General features: G+C 26.2%; 1 protein-coding gene across 1 annotated transcript; it reads left to right on the top strand.

Moving 5' to 3' along the window:
• Window positions 1-15799: 15799 nt before the first annotated feature.
• Window positions 15800-18055, top strand: LOC145832502 (uncharacterized). The gene is made up of 3 exons (XM_082939820.1): window positions 15800-15974; window positions 16670-16819; window positions 17871-18055. Exons 1-3 carry the CDS (start codon window positions 15800-15802, stop codon window positions 18053-18055), a joined length of 510 nt encoding a protein of 169 aa, XP_082795946.1.
• The last annotated feature ends 26 nt before the right edge of the window (window positions 18056-18081 follow it).

The following is an 18081-nucleotide window of genomic DNA, read 5'->3' as shown; positions in this document are numbered from 1 at the left end:
TTAAACTTTTACGTCTTTTTTTCTGAATAAAGGACATGGTGTTCTAAGTTTAAACACAATTTATTTTAAATTTAATATATGAAATAATTTAAATGCATGAAAATACTTGTATTATATGTGGTAATTAAGTGTTGTCGGAAAATCTTTTTATCCTTTTATCTTACAAAAGTTTTAAACATATTTTTTTTTTCAGTTATATTTATATGTTGTATTTTTTACTTTATTGTAGCTCAAACAGGTTCAAATTACTGACATTATCGCACTTCATCGCTTCTTTGATTTTATTTTACATTAACATTAAATTGTTAAAAAAAATAACATATCATTTTGTTTGTTTTTATTATAAAACTTTGTTAAAAAATATACTTATTATTTTTATATATCTATTTTTCTTAATGAAATAAGCTGTACTATAACTTTTATTTTTAATGTAAAATGATAGTTTTTATCTAATTTGAAACATATAAAAAAAATAAACTAAAACTTTTTTAACTCCTTCCTTAAATTTCATCAAATGAATTTTAAATTCATATATAACTTACTAAGGCTATGGTTTTGATAACAAAACCATGTACAAAAACTTCTAGTAAAACAAAAACAAATCATTAATTTAAATTTTAACAATGAAAATATGTTTCAAATAGAAACAGCTATTTTAAAGTTATAAGTTCATAAAAATAAAAATAAAGTATACAAATACTCTTATCAGATTCTGCTGTAAAGTAAGTCTGCTTTGTTCTAGTCAATTAAACTTTCAGACGATGTAAAACAAAAGTATACAACATTAACTTCTAAAACCAAAAGTAAAACTTACAATCTATTACAACCGGTCAAGTTTTTGTTATTATAAACTGAAAATAAAAAAATTCATTTCTAAATAAAAGATCGTACAAAAAAGTTAATTTCTCGCGTTTTACTAACAGTAGTTGCTAAGCAACGTAAAAGTTTGAATCACGTAAAATTTCTGTCAGCATTATTTCAATTTGCTTCGGGCAAAAAAAAAAACTTCAATTTATAAAATTTACTCATAACTTTGATTTAGCGCAGTTGTTTACATCTATATATAAAGGTTAATTAAGAATTTTTTTTTAATTTAATAGAATATTTTTATAAAGTCTATCTCGTAGTATTATTTTAGCGTCAAGTTAAACTTATACTTGTTTTTTAAAATAAAAATTAACTTTTATCCAATGTACATTTTAAAGAAGTATTACCTTAAATAATCAGTTTATAATTAAAAAAATCCAAAGTTACAACAATTACTTTTTTATTTTGCTTATAAACTAAAGTTTACTATTAATAATACAACTTAATAAACAATGTTAAAGTATGTAACTTTTTGAAATTAATAGTTCAAACTCATACATGAAAAATGTATCATACTATTTTTATTGTCAAAAAAAAAAAACTAGTTTCACATAAAGTTTTGATTAAACTTTCGTAAAGCAATAACTATAATAACTTAACAACAATTTATTTTTAAAAGAAATTAACCTCACTTATTTTACAAACACGATCGGTTAACAACTAAAGTTTTCTCGAAAAAAATGTTTATTTTTACATAATATGTAAATGGTATACTTACAATTTCCCACCTGCGCACAATTCCAACCTTTTTTTTACTAAAACTGTTACCCCTAACCTTTACCCTCGGTCGGTAAGCGGTTCTCGGGTTTGTTCAGGTGGGAATTGTGCGAGTGGGAATTGTTCAGGTGGGAATTGTGCGAGTAGAAATTGTTCAGGTGGGAATTGTGCGAGTGGGAATTGTGCGAGTGGAAATTGTTCAGGTGGGAATTGTGCGAGTGGAAATTGTGCGAGTGGAAATTGTGCGGGTGGGAATTGTTCGCTGGTTGAAGCTGAGTGATTCCCGTATAAACCAATAAAATTGACAATCGTGTCAGTCAATGTAAGACTAACTCAATTTTTTTTTATATTTCAATATACTCCTACTAAAGCTATCATAATTTCAAAATTTTGTGTGTTGTGAAAAAAAAAATTTTTAACTGTTTTATTTCAAATTGTTGAAAAAGCTACAACAGTTGTTGGCTTAATAACACCAAAATGAAAAGTTAGCTTTTGGTTGAAGAAGTTAAAATAAGAAATAAAAGGAGTATAACATATAAAAATATATAAATTTTTAATTTATTACAACTGGTTTAGATGCAGCATAAGAAATACTAAACATTTTAAGAAAAACTAAAGAAAAATGTTTTAAATTACAAGCAATACTTAATTTCCACTTTTATCATTACCACAGTAGACATGTTTTATGCTTACATATAGCTTTTGAAGTTTCAAAAGACTTGTTAAACTGACACATAAAACTTCATTGATCTATATATGACAAATTATACTTTTTGTTGTATAAAAAAAAGGAGTTACTTAATAAAACTATAAGTTAAGTACTATAAGTTATTGCAAAAGACATTGGATAAACTGCAAAACAAAACTAACGATAGCTTACGTTTAAACTTTTTTAAAAGGAAAAATTCCAAATATTTTCGTACAAATATTTTCAGATAATTTGATTGAGGCAAATAACTATCCTAAATATTTTACCTTTACTGTGGATATTGTCTTTAAATCAAATTCCTTCAACTTTATTCATTTAATTGTGTTAGATTGCTTGAGATTTCTGTTCTACAGTGCTTTAAAAACTTCTGTTTGTTTCGATTTTTACGTTGACGTGTCTAATTGTAGATAGAGATAGTTAAATATAACTTTATATATACGTGTAATGTTTTAATTTGTGTAAAAGCAAGGTTCAATTTAATATAAAAAAACTTACTTTTATATTGAACAAAAATAGTTTTAGTTGACCTGCGGCACTAAATTTTATGGTTCTTTTTATAAAAATGTGAAAAAGCATTTAATGAAAGATGAGCAAGCAGTTAACACGAGTAACTTTTCAAGTAAAAAGAGATCACATATATACAACGTATTTTACATTTAAAAAAGTAAATTTGCATTTATGAGTGATATAGTTACAAAAAATGCACTTGCATAAAATGAACTTTAGGTTTAGAATAAATAGATTTTAGAAATGCATTAAAATGTATTTAGGTTACAAAAAATAAACATGTATTTATTTTTTTAAATGTAAGCGAGTTTGTTTAAAAACGTTGTACAACACTTATGTTAATGCTGTACGAATATGTTATGTTGAATAAATATCAAAATATCGCTAAGTCAATGCAAAAAAATCTAAAATACTATCTAGTTTTACACGTTTAAATCTTTAAATTGTAATACTTTTAGAAAATTTCTAACACAAACTAGTTCGACTTTAATTTTTTTTTTCACATTTCGAAACAATTTTTTTTTCCAGTTCTACATTAGTAGTAATGTTATATTTAAAAAATAGGCACTAAACAACTTGTCTAAATTGAAAAATACATTTTTTAAGGAACCTTTAAAATATAGCATATATTTAAGAGATTTAAATTTATAATTTTTAGGTTTCAATGTATTTTGACGTTTGTTAGTTGTAATTTGTATATAACTAAGTGCTATTATACAAACAATGACATGAAACTAAGAACTAAGAAACTAAGCTATTTAAAAACTAATTTGGTTCATAAACAACAAATAAAGTATAAAAAAAAATTAACCTGTTTCACTACTTCATACTTTAAAAATTGTTTACAATACGATAAGTATTTCCATGAAAACTACATACTAGAATTTTAAATTTTACTATTGATGTTCTTTTATTTACAATATAGGTTAAAAAGATACACTAAATGTCGCCGGCTAGAGGTTTTACTTTAAGTTTGCAATCCCTGCTTAAAAAAATTAATAATAAGTTGTTTTCGCTTTTAAGATGTAAAAAAATGGGACACGTTCAAAATCCACCCGCAATCAAAATCCACCCGCGATCAAAATCCACCCGATCAAAATCCACCCGATCAAAATCCACCCGGTTCAAAATCCACCCGATCAAAACCCACCCGGGTCAAAATCCACCCGATCAAAATCTACCCGGTTCAAAATCCACCCGATCAAAATCCAAATTTACATGCTCGAGGGCAACATATTTACACTTCGATGGCCGCAGTTTGCTGACCCCTAAATTAAATGGATTAATTTGTAGTATAAATGGTAGCTTTCACTTGTAATACTCAGTTTTTATAAAAATTATATCGTGTGACGTATTTGTTTAAAAATTACTTAAAAGTTCTAAATTATTAAATTTTATACCTAGAAACAGTAAATTATAATTGATTGTCGTGTAATTGTGATTGAGATAATACAAGATTATTTTTTCTGGCACATCCTTTAGTTTTCTAAAAGTTTTAACATAGTCATATTTGTATAGTAAAACTTTAATTTATTTATCCTGACGTTGTTTAACTTTTATTAGCTCTTATAGTTATACTTATATCAAAAACAACAGTTCCTTTAAAAGCTGCTTGCCGGCTGTAGCTATTCAAAGTTATATTCAGTAATCAAAAAAACAAAAATATTTTTGTCAAAAATTCCTTATAATAAGCAAAAATACCAAAAAACAACTCAAAAAACCTCACAAAATAAGTTCAATCTGTAGTACAGTTTTTATATTCTTAGGTCAATTTATAAGGGACAAAATACAAGATTTTATAAGTGTTTTTTAAATAAAACTTGTTTAAGATTAGTACTTTAGAGTGGTGAGATTTGTTTAAATGATACTTGATTTAAAAAGAAATAAATAAACAAGGTGCTTGTTTCGATTCGGGTTGATTTTAACTCGGATGAATTTTGATCGGGTGGATTTTGAACCGGGTTGATTTTGATCGGGTGGATTTTGATCGGGTGGATTTTGATCGGGTGGATTTTGAAACGGGTGGATTTAGAGTCGGGTTGATTTTGATCGGGTGGATTTTGAACCGGGTGGATTTCGATCGGGTGGATTTTGATCGGGTGGATTTTGAAACGGGTGGATTTAGAGTCGGGTTGATTTTGATCGGGTGGATATTGAACCGGGTGGATTTTGATCGGGTGGATTTTGATCGGGTGGATTTTGATCGGGTGGATTTTGAAACGGGTGGATTTAGAGTCGGGTTGATTTTGATCGGGTGGATTTTGACCCGGGTGGATTTTGATCGGGTGGATTTTGAACCGGGTGGATTTTGATCGGGTGGATTTTGAACGCGGGTGGATTTTGATCGGGTGGATTTTGAACGCGGGTGGATTTTGATAGTATACCAAAAAATACACAGTAAATCAAGATTAAATACTAGTAAAGTTTATAACCTAAACTTTATTTGTTTAAGAAGTTACAAATCATTGTTTTTATTGTAATGTTTCCTAATGCTGCATTATTTATTTTCATTTCATGGCAGAATAAGGTTGCGAAAATTTTTATTTGTAGTTATAGTTATTTAGTGTTGTAATTTTTTAAACGTTAGAGGTCTCGCGTGATCAACACTAGCAACTTCAAAATATTAGCCAAATTTATAGCACTGCTCCATACACAGTTTTTTACCGACACGCTTAAGTATTTTTTTTCTAAATATTTCTATTATTTTAACCCTTACCAAAACGCGTAGAATAATCTTCATCCAAATTTTAAATATTTACCAAAACATAAATTGCATGTATATGAATAAGTTTAATTTTTCTCAATTATGAACGCTAAAATTTCTGCTAGCACTTAAAATTCTTTTTCACAACACAAAATATATATGGTTCCATACATTTTGCTCGCCTCACTAAAACCTGTGAGCATTAACAAAATACTGCATTTGAATGATATCATAACTTTCAAAGTAAATCTCTAGTCGAAACTTTAATTAACACTGAAATACCAAAATATTTAAAAAAAAAAACATTATATATACTATTTATTTATATATTTAAAAACAAATTGTTTTCTTTTTTTCAATCATAACTATGATAATTTTTATTTATAAGCTAATAATAGGTTAAAAATTAATTTTAACTTTTTGTGTTTGTTTAAATGCTTATTAAAAATTAAGGTAACCCTTATCTTTTATTGTTTACAAGTAAAAACTCCTTTGAAAGTGCTGATTATTTTAAATAGAGTTAAAATTCTGCACTAGTAAAATATTTGTTGGGAAAAACTCTTTAGATAAATAGTATTCTTTGTTTTAAATTTAGTTTTGAATAAATAAACTGTTGTTGGAAGTGTGTCACAAATATTTAGTTCGTGTGAGCTCAGTTGAATTTTGACGTCACATAAGTCAATTTATTCTCAGTTGAATAAATAATATTTACCTAAATACAGCGTTTTTAATGATAAGTATTAAATAGTAAAAAAAGTTAAGACTCATTTCAGTAATTCAATTAAATTTAATAAACTTCAATTAAAATTTTAAACAAACTTAACATTATTGAAAAAACTTTTTGTTTTTTAAGTTGGTTTCATATAAGAGCTTATCCTAGAGTAGGACAACGTTTTTATTTTGCGGGCCTGATGCAAAAATAAAAAGCTTTTGAGAACATTTAAGTGTCATTTTATATAGGAAAATTACTCAAATATCCATTTTATTTCGACGCAAGTTTTGTTTTATGTGACGTATTTTTACTATTTTTAGTGTAAGCTTCATTACTCCCGTGAGTTTTACCTGGGATTTGTTTTCCATTTCAAACCACAGAGTATCAGGTTCTAGTGAGAGTTTAAAATTTTGGTTTAACGGGCGCGTGGACCGCAGTTTTATCCTCCGCGTGCCAGGTTCAACTTTGGCTTGGTAAGCGTTGGATCCGGGCCGCGGGCCGTGCGTTGCACACCCAGCTTTTCCGGGACTCTACAAACTGTACTTGATAAAGCTTGTTTTTTTTTTCAAGTTTTTTGTTGTTGGTGACAGAATTATAAAAAAAAAATGGTATCAGGCTTAAAAATTTACACGTTCATCACCCGTTTCTTTTTTTCTTAAGTTTTTTATTGCTTTTTTAGTTTATTTTTATTTTTTGCTATCACTGTTACCCCTAAACCTTGTGCTTGGTCGGTAAGCGGTTCTTTGATTTGATCGGGTGGGAAATTATGCAGGTTTGAGTTGTGCGCTGATTGGAATTGAAAGTGTCTCCACTACTTACAGTACAACTTTAATATATCTCGACTCTTTGGATTACATAACTTATTATGTTGAACAACTTTTAAACGATACTAAGTATCTTACTTAGGTTTCTATATATAATTTAGGCTCGACTATATACTAATTTAGGCTTCGAAAATTTTAAACTCAAGTAACTAAGAATTTAAAACTTGTTTTCAATGTTAAATTTATAAAAAGTTTCGCAGGCAGATAATCAAATTATTGTGCTACGTTTCATATAAAATTTAAATAAAATAAACGACATACTTATCGTGCCGTTTTGTATAAGTTGTTTTTGTCGTTAGAGCTTGTATTTTACAGATACCGTGAATACATCAAATACTCCGGAATTTTGCTTTTGATATTAAAGTTTTAAACTTTCTCGCTGCTGGTTTATTGTCTGATTACAACTTAAGAAGCTTATAGGCTGGATCAGATATAGTTTCTACTCAGTAAGTTACCTCATCAATACTCTTTAAGTAAGTTTTTTCAATTAATAATATACTTAACACAATCTACATTTGATATTCATATAAAAGTAAGTCTTTGAAACATTGTTTAGTTCTAACAGAGTTAAAATAGAATTCTGCAGCAATAAAAAGCTGTTGCAAAAAATCTTTAGAAAGTTACACTTATGCATAAAGTGTTTAACGTACAAAATATTTAATATTTAATTAATATTTAGTTCAAGTGAAAAACATTTTGGGTTCTTATGAACTCAGTTTAGTTAAGAAGGCAAAAAAATAAACTATTAATGTTTAAGTAATTGCTACATAAAGGATAAATTTCTAAGCGTAAAATACTGATTATGTTGAAATTTAACTTACTTAAGGTGTAGATTTCATAAATATTAGCAAACTAAATTGCAAACATTTCTTGGCACATTTTTTAAGGGATAACAAAGGTTGATTAAGCTTATTGAACCTTTATTCATTAAATAAACTTACTTTAAATGAACTTAAACCCGTTCATATATAACAACATTTTTAAACAGCTAAAAAAACTAAAGTAACTATGATCTTTAACAAAATGAACTAATAAGTCACCTTTTAAAAGAAAAGTCAGCTAGCAATAACTTTAAGTAACAAAGTTTGTTTTTAGCTATTTTAATTTCGATCAATCTCGACTACTTAGCTTTCATAATAATAATGCTATATTTATCTAAATAACATTGAATAATAAACAAGCTTAGATTTCTATATACAGTTTTGTCTCGACTTTATAAAATAACATATATTGTTTTAAGTTTTAAATTTTTTTTTCAAAATTAAATTTCTGAAAATTTTTCCTGTTGACAATCAAATTATTGTGCTACATGTGTTATAAAATTTAAATAAAACAGTACTAAAGCTAATTTAAATAAAATATACGACATATTTATCGTGCTCTCGTATTCAAGTTGTTTTTGTTGGTAAAGCAAGTATTTTTAAACATAATCGTAGATAGATCAAATATTTCCGTATACTTGTTTTTGATGCAAAAGTTTTTCACGTTTTTTTCTCGACCTTGTGTTCAAAATAAAAAAGTTTTAGTTTTGCTCCAGAGTCATTGGGCACTTAACTGAGTAAGTTGTATTAAAAATAACAAGAAAATCTTAAATTATAGAAAGTCTATTATTAATTTATTGTTTCTATGATTTGTTAGATTAAAACTGTTTGCTTCAATTCAAAAGTTTGTAAAACGTTAAGTCAAAAAATCAGTAAGAGTTAAAGAAACTAATGTAGATTTGATATTTTTATTTTAGTTGAAAACGGTGTTTATTCAACTCGAAAACCATTCAACAGTAGATTTACTTTTGTTTAACATACTTTATAATAAAAAAACTATAAGATTTATTTTACACCAGAGTTTAATTACAAGTAATCTAGAAATAGATAAGATACTTTTACTGTAAGTTATGGTTTACAGATAAAAACAGTTTTTTACTTGTTTACTCGTTTTTAACTTAAATTGGTCGTTTTATGATAAAAACTCTTCTTGAATTTCTTAGTTAATTTAGTATAAGATAAGAATAAATCAGTTTAAAGCTGTAACCTTAATTTTCATTTAGGTAATCAGAATAGGTCAGGGTTTCCAAAACTCATTTACATGATCGCCTACTTGGCAAAAACTTTTAAATTTATTTACCGTTTTGAATAGATAATGTCCCTTAGTAGTTATGAGGCATTTAAATTTTACCCCTTTGTAGTTATTTCCCTCTGATAGCTAAAATAGCTACAAAGGAGCCAAGTTTTTTTTTGAAATCCTTGGTGTAGATTGATACAAATATAAAAATAAGCCAACACAAGTCATTAGAGTACTTTATAGCTTTTTACATAAAGTTAAGCTTTAATTTTTTATTTTCAAACTAAAAAATGGACAAAAGTATAACTATTTCTTTTTTCAGTTTATTGAATATTAGTTTAAAACTGAATTTAAATAATTTCTAGTTTTAACAAACTGTCGTTACACGACTTTGTTTAAGTGAATAAAATTTTCATTCATATGAACTCACTTTAGTAATAATGTCACGGAAATAAATGAAAAAATAATACTTACGTAAATAATACGTTTTTAAATTTCAAAAGGAAAAAATAAAACCCATCGTAATAATTCACTTAAATTGCTTGGAATTTGACTAACTTTGACGTATTTAAGTTTTTTTTTTATAGCAGCTTATCCTGGGGGTGGGCAACGTTTTTAGTCAGTGGGCAAGATGAAGAAAAACTTAGCAGCATTTCAGTTTCATTTCATTGACAAAAATAGTAAAACTATCCATTTCATTACAACAAAATGTTATCTATATAAGACTATTTTTTACTATTTCTAGTGTAAATTAAAAAACCCGTGAATTGCACCTAAGATCCTTTTTTTTCTTCATTCTAGATCCAGAATATCTAGTGTAAGTTTTAAAATTTGGTTTAGAGGACAGATTTACAAGCTCCTGGGCCGCAGGACCTTTACAAAATTAAAGTTGAGTCCGGCCCGCGGGCCGTACGGTTCCTAGTTTACCCGACACTTTACAAATTAAACTTAATAAAGTTAATTGTTTTTAAGATTTTTAGTGACAAAGTTTCAAAAAACATTTTTCACGTTTCATAATTTACATGATTCAATAATTTTTCTGCTCAAATTAATAAAGCACCTAAAAGATTCAACTGTTTAAGTAAGCTAACGTATTCTTTTTTACCTTGAAGGTATAGCTTACAATAATAAAAATAGTTATAAGAAACTTTTTTTTTAAAGTCAACTTCTAATTGATTGATCAACAAAACTATATTCTAGTGAAGGAAGTTCATATTTCTTTTACATTGTTTACCGCTTGAGAAATAAATACTAGACAAACTTACTGTCTTTATTGTTTAAAGGTTGTAAAGACCCACTTTACTAAAGGCCTTGTCAATTTTATTTTAGTTGGAACAAATGTAATATTTAGAAAGCTTAACTTTTTTACAATTATGACAGTAACAACACTATAATATTTAAGTTTCTCAAAATTTCCTTTAGGTATGGATAATTTTTGTTCCTTCAGTTTGTATTTAACTTGCTTGCTCAGGAAGAATTTGAAAGTACTTTGAGCAATATAATGAGTCCAAATAGAAATTTAGTCGAATTTTATAAAGTACGATAGTTTTGATATATAGCAACAAATATTACGTAAGAATCCAAATAAGAATTAACACATTAAACAACAAAATAAAAACGTTAAAATATCCACTATTAATTTATTCTGCAATTGCAGCCTAGCTTTACAATTGCAACTTTATTTTATCTCGACTGCTTAGTTTCCACAACTTATTATGTTGAAGCTTTGTTCAATAATATTGTGTATATTATGCATATCACTTCGATTTTTATATATAATTTAGGCTCGATTTGATTAAATTTAATTTATGTAATTAGGAGTTAAAAGTTTGTTTTTGATATTAAATGTCTGAAAAGATTTATCAGCAAACAACCAAATTACTCTGCTACATGTAGTTTACTTATATAAAATAAATTATTTAGTTTTTAACGTCCTTCATGTATAAGTTGTTTTTGTCGTTTACAAACTAGATCATATTTAATATATACTTTTACTGAATAAGTTTGCTCATCATTACTTTTTAGGTATATTTTCTTAAATCAACATATGTAAAAGTTATCCACTTTTGATATTTATAAGGATATTTATAAGTTTTTAAAACATTATTTAGTTCCAACAGTAATACAAAGCTTTTCAGAAAGATAAACTTTGTTTTAAACTTTATTAATATTTGTTGATTACGTACAACTGTTAATACAACTTGACTAATAAGTTTCACAAATATTTAGTTCAAGTGAATAACATTTTGGGTTCATTTGAACTCAGTATAGCTAAAACGTCACATAAATGAATTATTAATGTTTAAGTTACTGCTACATTAATAATAAATTGCTAAGCGTAAAATACTCATTATGTTAGAATTTAACTAACTTAACACTGTATTATAACTAAAGTATATATAATCTATCTAATTTTCAAACATTGTTTTGGCTCCTATATATTTTTTAGGTATTATAAAAGTTTGTAAATTACCTTTGTTCTGTAAATTACCTTTCTTCAAATGAACTAAAGCATGTTCATTAAAAAAAACTTTCTAAACAGATAAAAAAACATTATTTTAAGTAACTATGAGTAATATTTAAGAAAAGTAATCAATAAGTTACCTTTCAAAAGCAAAAAATAACAAGCAATAACTTAAAGTAAAAAAAAAGTTTGTTTTTAGTTATTTTAATTTTACTTAATCTCGACTACCAAGCTTTCATGATTTATGATGTTAAACATTTAAGTAATATTGAACAGTAATAAACTTAAGTTTCAATATATAAGTTAGTCTCAACTTAAAAATACTTAACTCAAGTATACCGCATAAAAATTTTGAATTTGTCTTCAATATTAAACTTTCAAAAGGTTTCGAATAGTAAACGAATTTATTGTTGTACATGTCATGCAATTATATAAAATAAATTATTTAGTATATTTATCGTTTTCTCGTTTACAAGTTTTTTTTGTCGGTTGAGCAAGCGTTTTTAAAAATATCTTATATAGATCAAATACTTTAAAATGCTAGGTTTTGATGTCAACTTTTTTAACGTATTTTCTTTATTTTATCGTCTGAAAACGACATTGTGTTTAAAAGAAAACATATTTATTTTTTCTCAAGACTCATCATCGGGTAGCTAACTTAGTAATTTGTTATAAAAATAATAAGAAAAACTTCAACTTCAGAAACTCTATTTTTTTTTTAGTATTTCTATAGTTTGTTAATAAAAGTTATTTGCTTCAATTTAAAAGCATGTAAAAAATTGATTCAAAAAATCAGTAAAATTTAAAAGCAACCAATTTATATTTATTATTTTTATTTCTTTCGCAAACAACCCAAAAGACCTTTTAACACCTTTAGTTAACTTCTGTTTTACATACTTTATAGTGAAAAAATTATTAGATCTACTAGTAATTTTTTCTACATTTGCAAAATAGCTTTACAATACTAAAATTTTCAATTTTTCTGGATTACTTAGCTTTCCTCTTTAATAAGTCTGAACTTTTTTTAAATTATATTGAATAACAAATGAGCTTAGGTTTCTACATATAGTTTAGTCCTGACTTAAAAATACTAAACTCAAGTAATCGCTTTAAAAGTTTAAGTTTGTTTTCGACTTTAAATTTATTTTGTGAAAATTTTCGCAGGTAGACAATCAAGTCATTGTGCTACATTTCAAATAAATTTTTAATAAAATATACGTCATATTTATCGTGCCGTCGTCTATAAGTTGTTTTTGTCGTTAGAGTAAGAATTCCTATCGTAGATAAAAAAAATATTTCGGGAGACCTGTTTTTGATGTTAAATTTTTCACGTTTTTTCTCTATTTTTTTATATGAAACTCGCCTTGTGTTGAAAAAGAAGCCGATTTAGTTTTATTCCAGACTTAGTGGGCAGTTAACTGAGTATTTTTTCTAAAAACTAAAACTAAACTTTAATTTTAGAGGATTTTATTACTTAAATAGCATTTCGTTTAAAAACTTTTGAATAGTTTATTTAGTTATTTAAAAAAAAATATGTTGATGAAGATTTTGATAAAGTCAAAAGAAATTATTGTTCAGTTTTAATTTAAAGTTGGAAAAAGTATATAATTATATAATAGATATTAAGAGTACTATCATCGATGATGTATAATAGACATTTAATAAAACAGACCAAATATTTTCACAAAATTGTTTAATTATAATTAGTTAATAAATCAAACGTTTTAATACGAACTCTGTAATTTAGTATAGCTTTAATTATCATTTGATCTAATTACTCGTGTTTTAAATTCAAGCTTAAATCATTGGTCTTAAAATAAATCTTGAGTTTTTCAATTATTTTAGTAAAATATCGAGTTACAAACTAATAAATGCAAAAGGTTAATAAACCCAAAGCATAAAAATTAAATTGCATTTATGTAGATTAAAACAGTTTTGATGATAAGTTTTTACAATAAATAAGTAAAAGATAGCAATTTTTTTGTACGAAGTTTAGTTTAAAACAAGTAAAACAGTTTTTTTTCTGAATTAAAATAACAAATAAATTATTTTCAAATACATCTGCCGAATATCGGCTTGAATTTTTTTCTCTTAATTAAATTTTTCAAGCTACATAAGAAAAGTTAAATACGCGTAAACACTTGAGTAACAGTGACGTAAACTATGACAATAAGAAAACATCAGGTGATTTATAATAACGCTTAAACTGTTTTAAAACAAGTTAAACAAAGTAGTTATTATACTTAACAACAGAGCTACAGTATTATTTTTTTTTTGTTACAAAAATTAAACGAAACAAAAAGTTTATACTAATGCTTAAAATGCAAGAAAGCAGTTTTATGTAAAATCTTTATAAATTACCAGAGAAACTCTTTTAAATTAAGTTATCTTTTCTTTCGGAATTCTTACTTTCAAACTATTTTTACATTTTAGTGTTTATTCTTACAGTTTGAAAAGTTAGCGTAAAATGATTTGTTTTGTAAAAGCTATGAACAATTATTGAAAGCTTTCGAAGTTGTATTTATGATTCTACTAATTTTAGATTTATTTTAAATTGCACAATGCACGGAAAGAGTAGCATCATTAGTTTGATGCATGTATATATCTGAGTTCGATGCATTAGGTTATCTGATTAGCCTAAGGCGAAATTGTTTTTCCCTTATGCATATTTAATTTTGTGAAAATTTGAGTTCAGTGCTGTTAGGTAAAGAGTGGGCGTTTGTTGTAAGTTTGTTCATAAATAATGGAAAATCTGTAGAAAATCCTTTTAAACTTGTTAATAGTTTGTTTTAAATGCAAAAAATGTCGAAGAAAAAGTTTTTGGAAAGACTTTTTTATTTGTTGCTACAATTTTTTTTAAAGGCATTAATAAATACAAGGGATTTTTTGCAAAGGTACACAATTGAGATAAAAAGAAATATTGTAGAAGTTTGTACCATTATAACTTTTTTTAAACAAACGAAATCAAGATAAGGCGTGCAATAGGCTATAAAGCCTTGTGATTGGTAATTTCTTAACATATTTTATGTTGGCAAGTCTAAAGTGTTTTAGCTGGTGCAAAAAATATTTAGAGAAATATATTTGTAATATTTTTCGCTTGATACAAACTTTTTTATGTTTAAACTTTAGTTATTTTACAAAAAGTACTAAGTTTGTTTTTTAGTTTTATAACAACTGCTTATTAGATTTGCGTCAACAATGAAATTTAGTTAAAATTGTTTGTCATGCTTACTATTAGGGTTTTATGAGTAAGAACTTTTTCATATTGCAATCTTAAAGTTAAATTGTTAAAATTTTACCACAAAGTAAAAATTTCTAAAGAAATAAAAGTTAATGTCTTTTCGAAGAATCAGTTAGTTCAACTTGTTTTTTGGAAGGCTCAATTTTTAGACAGTTCAATTAGACATTTTCAGTTCAACTTTTTTAAGTTTGTTCATTAGAAAAGCGTTTGTTCTACAATTGTTTGAAATTATTGATGTTAAAAAAATAAACGCATTGAGTATATTTAACTGTAAACTTACTATCTAATCACAAAAATATAAAAAACTTTGTGATAATCTCATTCGTATTTAAGTAGATATGTCCTTTGTAATAGTTCATTAAAATTCTAAAAAGTTTAAAACTATTAATTTCATAGTAAAATCATTTAATTATCTAAAGCTTCACCCTATAAACATTTTTTACGCTTTAAAATCTATTTTAGTACTGTTTTCAAAAGTTTTAGACAATGTTAAACAAATTTTATTTGTAGATCTAATTTTTTTTTTATTACTAAAAATTAGGTAGAAGACAAAAACCTTCATAAAACTTATTTGCGCTTAAAATTTTATACTATTTATGTATTCAAAAACTTTAGAAAAGTTTAACAATTTTATATATAGTCTTAGTTATTTTTATCTATTGTTTACGAACCAAATAGAATATAATACCTTCATTAGAATAATGTCTCAGTGACTTTTTCATTTTTTAAGTAGTATTTTTACTAAAATGCCGAAAAACTTTTCAAACTATTAAAAAAATTTGCACTATCACAATTTTCAAAAACCTTACAAAAAACTAACAAGCATTATTTTTAGACTTTAACGTTCTTTATTTAATCAAACCACGATTGGAAGGCAAAACACTAGTAACTTTATTGTTCTCTCTAAGACTAAATTTACACTACCACTGTTTTCAACAACTTTACAAAAGTTAACAAACACTGCTTTTAGATTTTTTGTATTCATTTACAAACGAAATGGAAGCTAAAACATTAGTTACAATACTGTTCTCACTTGCTTTAACATGTTGCTGGACCGCATTCGGGTTGGCAGTGAGCGCGGTTGGCAACAAGAAGTGGATTTTCACCGACGATGACGGATTCAAGGGTTTGTGGCTGAACTGCACCTCAGATGACGAGTGCGAGTCTATTGGTTTGTTTGATTTATTAAAATAATTTCTATGGCTGTTTTGAATTTTTAAATAGAGTATTATCGGTCCACACTACCAGTAGACCAAACGAAGTTTTTTGACACAAATTACATTCAAACAAAATCTTTCAAATGTTATTATTGCTATTGAATGTTTTTATTGAAACTTTAAACTTAGTATGAACTGACTAATCAAAATATGTTTTAAAATATTTTATGATGACTTCTTAAATCAAACGTTTGGGCGGCTCCGTAGTTTTGGACAAATTTGCTGTTGACAGCTTTTCATATACATGCAGTTTTTTTACGCACACACTTGAGTTATTTTTGCAAAAATTTTATAATCAGAGTAAGGGTTAGAAATAGGGTATAACTATACTTAAAACAGTTACATTAAGATAAAAACAAATGAAAGAATTCAAAAAACTCAATGTTTGTGAATGAAGTAGTCCTACAAAAAGGCCGCCAGAATATATATAAAAAACCTATTTATGAAATAGTTTTAAAACTTCATAACGAATGAGATATACTTTATTTGAAGCAAATAATTTTTCATGTAATAGTTATTTGAAAACAAGTAATAAATAAACAAAAAAGTCAACACCAAACGATTAAATGAATGTTATTATCAAATTGTAGTTTTTTATTTAGCAACGTAGAATGTAATTTTTCATTAACTTTTATTTTTATTTCAACAGCAACGGACGGTAACTTGAACGCAGTAAGAGCCATGGTTATTTTGGGAATTATTTTCGATTTCATAGGAACAAACTTGTTTTCATCGGTATTTTGGAAGAAGGGAGCCATTAAAATTGCAGAAGCTGGAACTGGATTTGTCAATCTCGGAGGTTTTTGTTAATTTGAAATAGGTCTTATAGTACCATGTTTAATACAATACAGGATTTAAAAGTAGTAAAGTATACTAAACTGATTTTGGTTTAATTAATTCAAAACAAAGAATGAAAAAGACAAAAAATGTTTACTGCAAATTTATTTATTGTTATTTAATTTAAGTTTTTTTAAAGAGCTTAAAGATTTTTTACATAAAATTATTTATAAAGATCTTAAAACGCTTTTCGCAAATTTAGAAAATTGTTATTAAATATAATTTTAAGTTACATAAAAAACAGTAAATTAATTAATTTCATGCTTACCTAACAAATGCGTCAACAAACTCAATAACTTAATTTTAAGTACTTGTAACAGTAAACGTATAAAAATGAAATACGCAAATATCAAGTAAAAATAATTTAATGAAGATTAACTTACACATTTTTTACAGCAGCTATAATGTAAAATATAATTTTTGATATACTAATATGTACAATATACTAATATGTAAAGTATATTTTGTTATAAACATTAGCTTAAAGAAAGTTCTCCTTTAAAAATTTATACTTAGTTCAATACCTTAAAAGAAAAACAATTTATAGCCTTAATCAAAGTATTATTTAAAGTAAATTTAAATTAAAAACTATATTAGTTTATAAAGTCTAACTATATTATCATTTGTTATCAACCAATATATAAAACATACGTAGATATAAAACGCAGTTCAAGTTACTCATAAATTAGTAATCACTTTTAAAACGTCACTGATTAGTAACATGAAACAAAACAGTGTTTCAATTGCAACAAATTTTGTAAACAAATATCGCATATATGTATTAATTACTTTGAAAATAATCAAAACAATCTTCAGAATATAGATTACATTGTGAACAATTTCTAAAACCTTTTCTTGTTTTAAAAAAAAAAAATCATTTTAAAGTTGTTTTTAAAGTATTACTACGTTCAACACAATATACACAATTGAAATTTGACCCAATCTTTTAGTCATTAGTAGTTACATAAACATTAAAATGAGTGTTAATAAATTTTTACACAAAACCTTCACAGCGATGTTCTGGACGATCGGGATGACCATCTTCACGGTTACGAACTCGGGAAATCCCCTGCAAAGTTGGGGCCACCCCTTCGGTTTCGGGTGGGCGAACGTGGGCTTGCTGAACGTTGGGGGCCTGTTCGGTTGGGTCGCTGTGAAGAAGAGCAAAGACTGCGGGGTCACTGAGTGTTGCGCTTAGAAGTTTTATTTTTTATCTTTGATACA

The sequence above is a fragment of the Thalia democratica genome, chromosome 3 (genome assembly GCF_965202585.1).
Source record: "Thalia democratica chromosome 3, ktThaDemo2.hap1.1, whole genome shotgun sequence".
Taxonomy (NCBI): Eukaryota; Metazoa; Chordata; class Thaliacea; order Salpida; family Salpidae; genus Thalia; species Thalia democratica.
The sequence above is the reverse complement of the archived record's forward strand: the minus strand, read 5'-3'. Positions and strand labels throughout refer to the sequence as shown.

Coding starts and splice junctions, on each gene's coding strand:
- LOC145832502 (XM_082939820.1), top strand. CDS start 15,800: ATGGAAGCTAAAACATTAGTTACAATACTGTTCTCACTTGCTTTAACA. Junction 15,975..16,669: donor TGACGAGTGCGAGTCTATTG/GTTTGTTTGATT, acceptor TTATTTCAACAG/CAACGGACGGTAACTTGAAC. Junction 16,820..17,870: donor TGGATTTGTCAATCTCGGAG/GTTTTTGTTAAT, acceptor AAACCTTCACAG/CGATGTTCTGGACGATCGGG.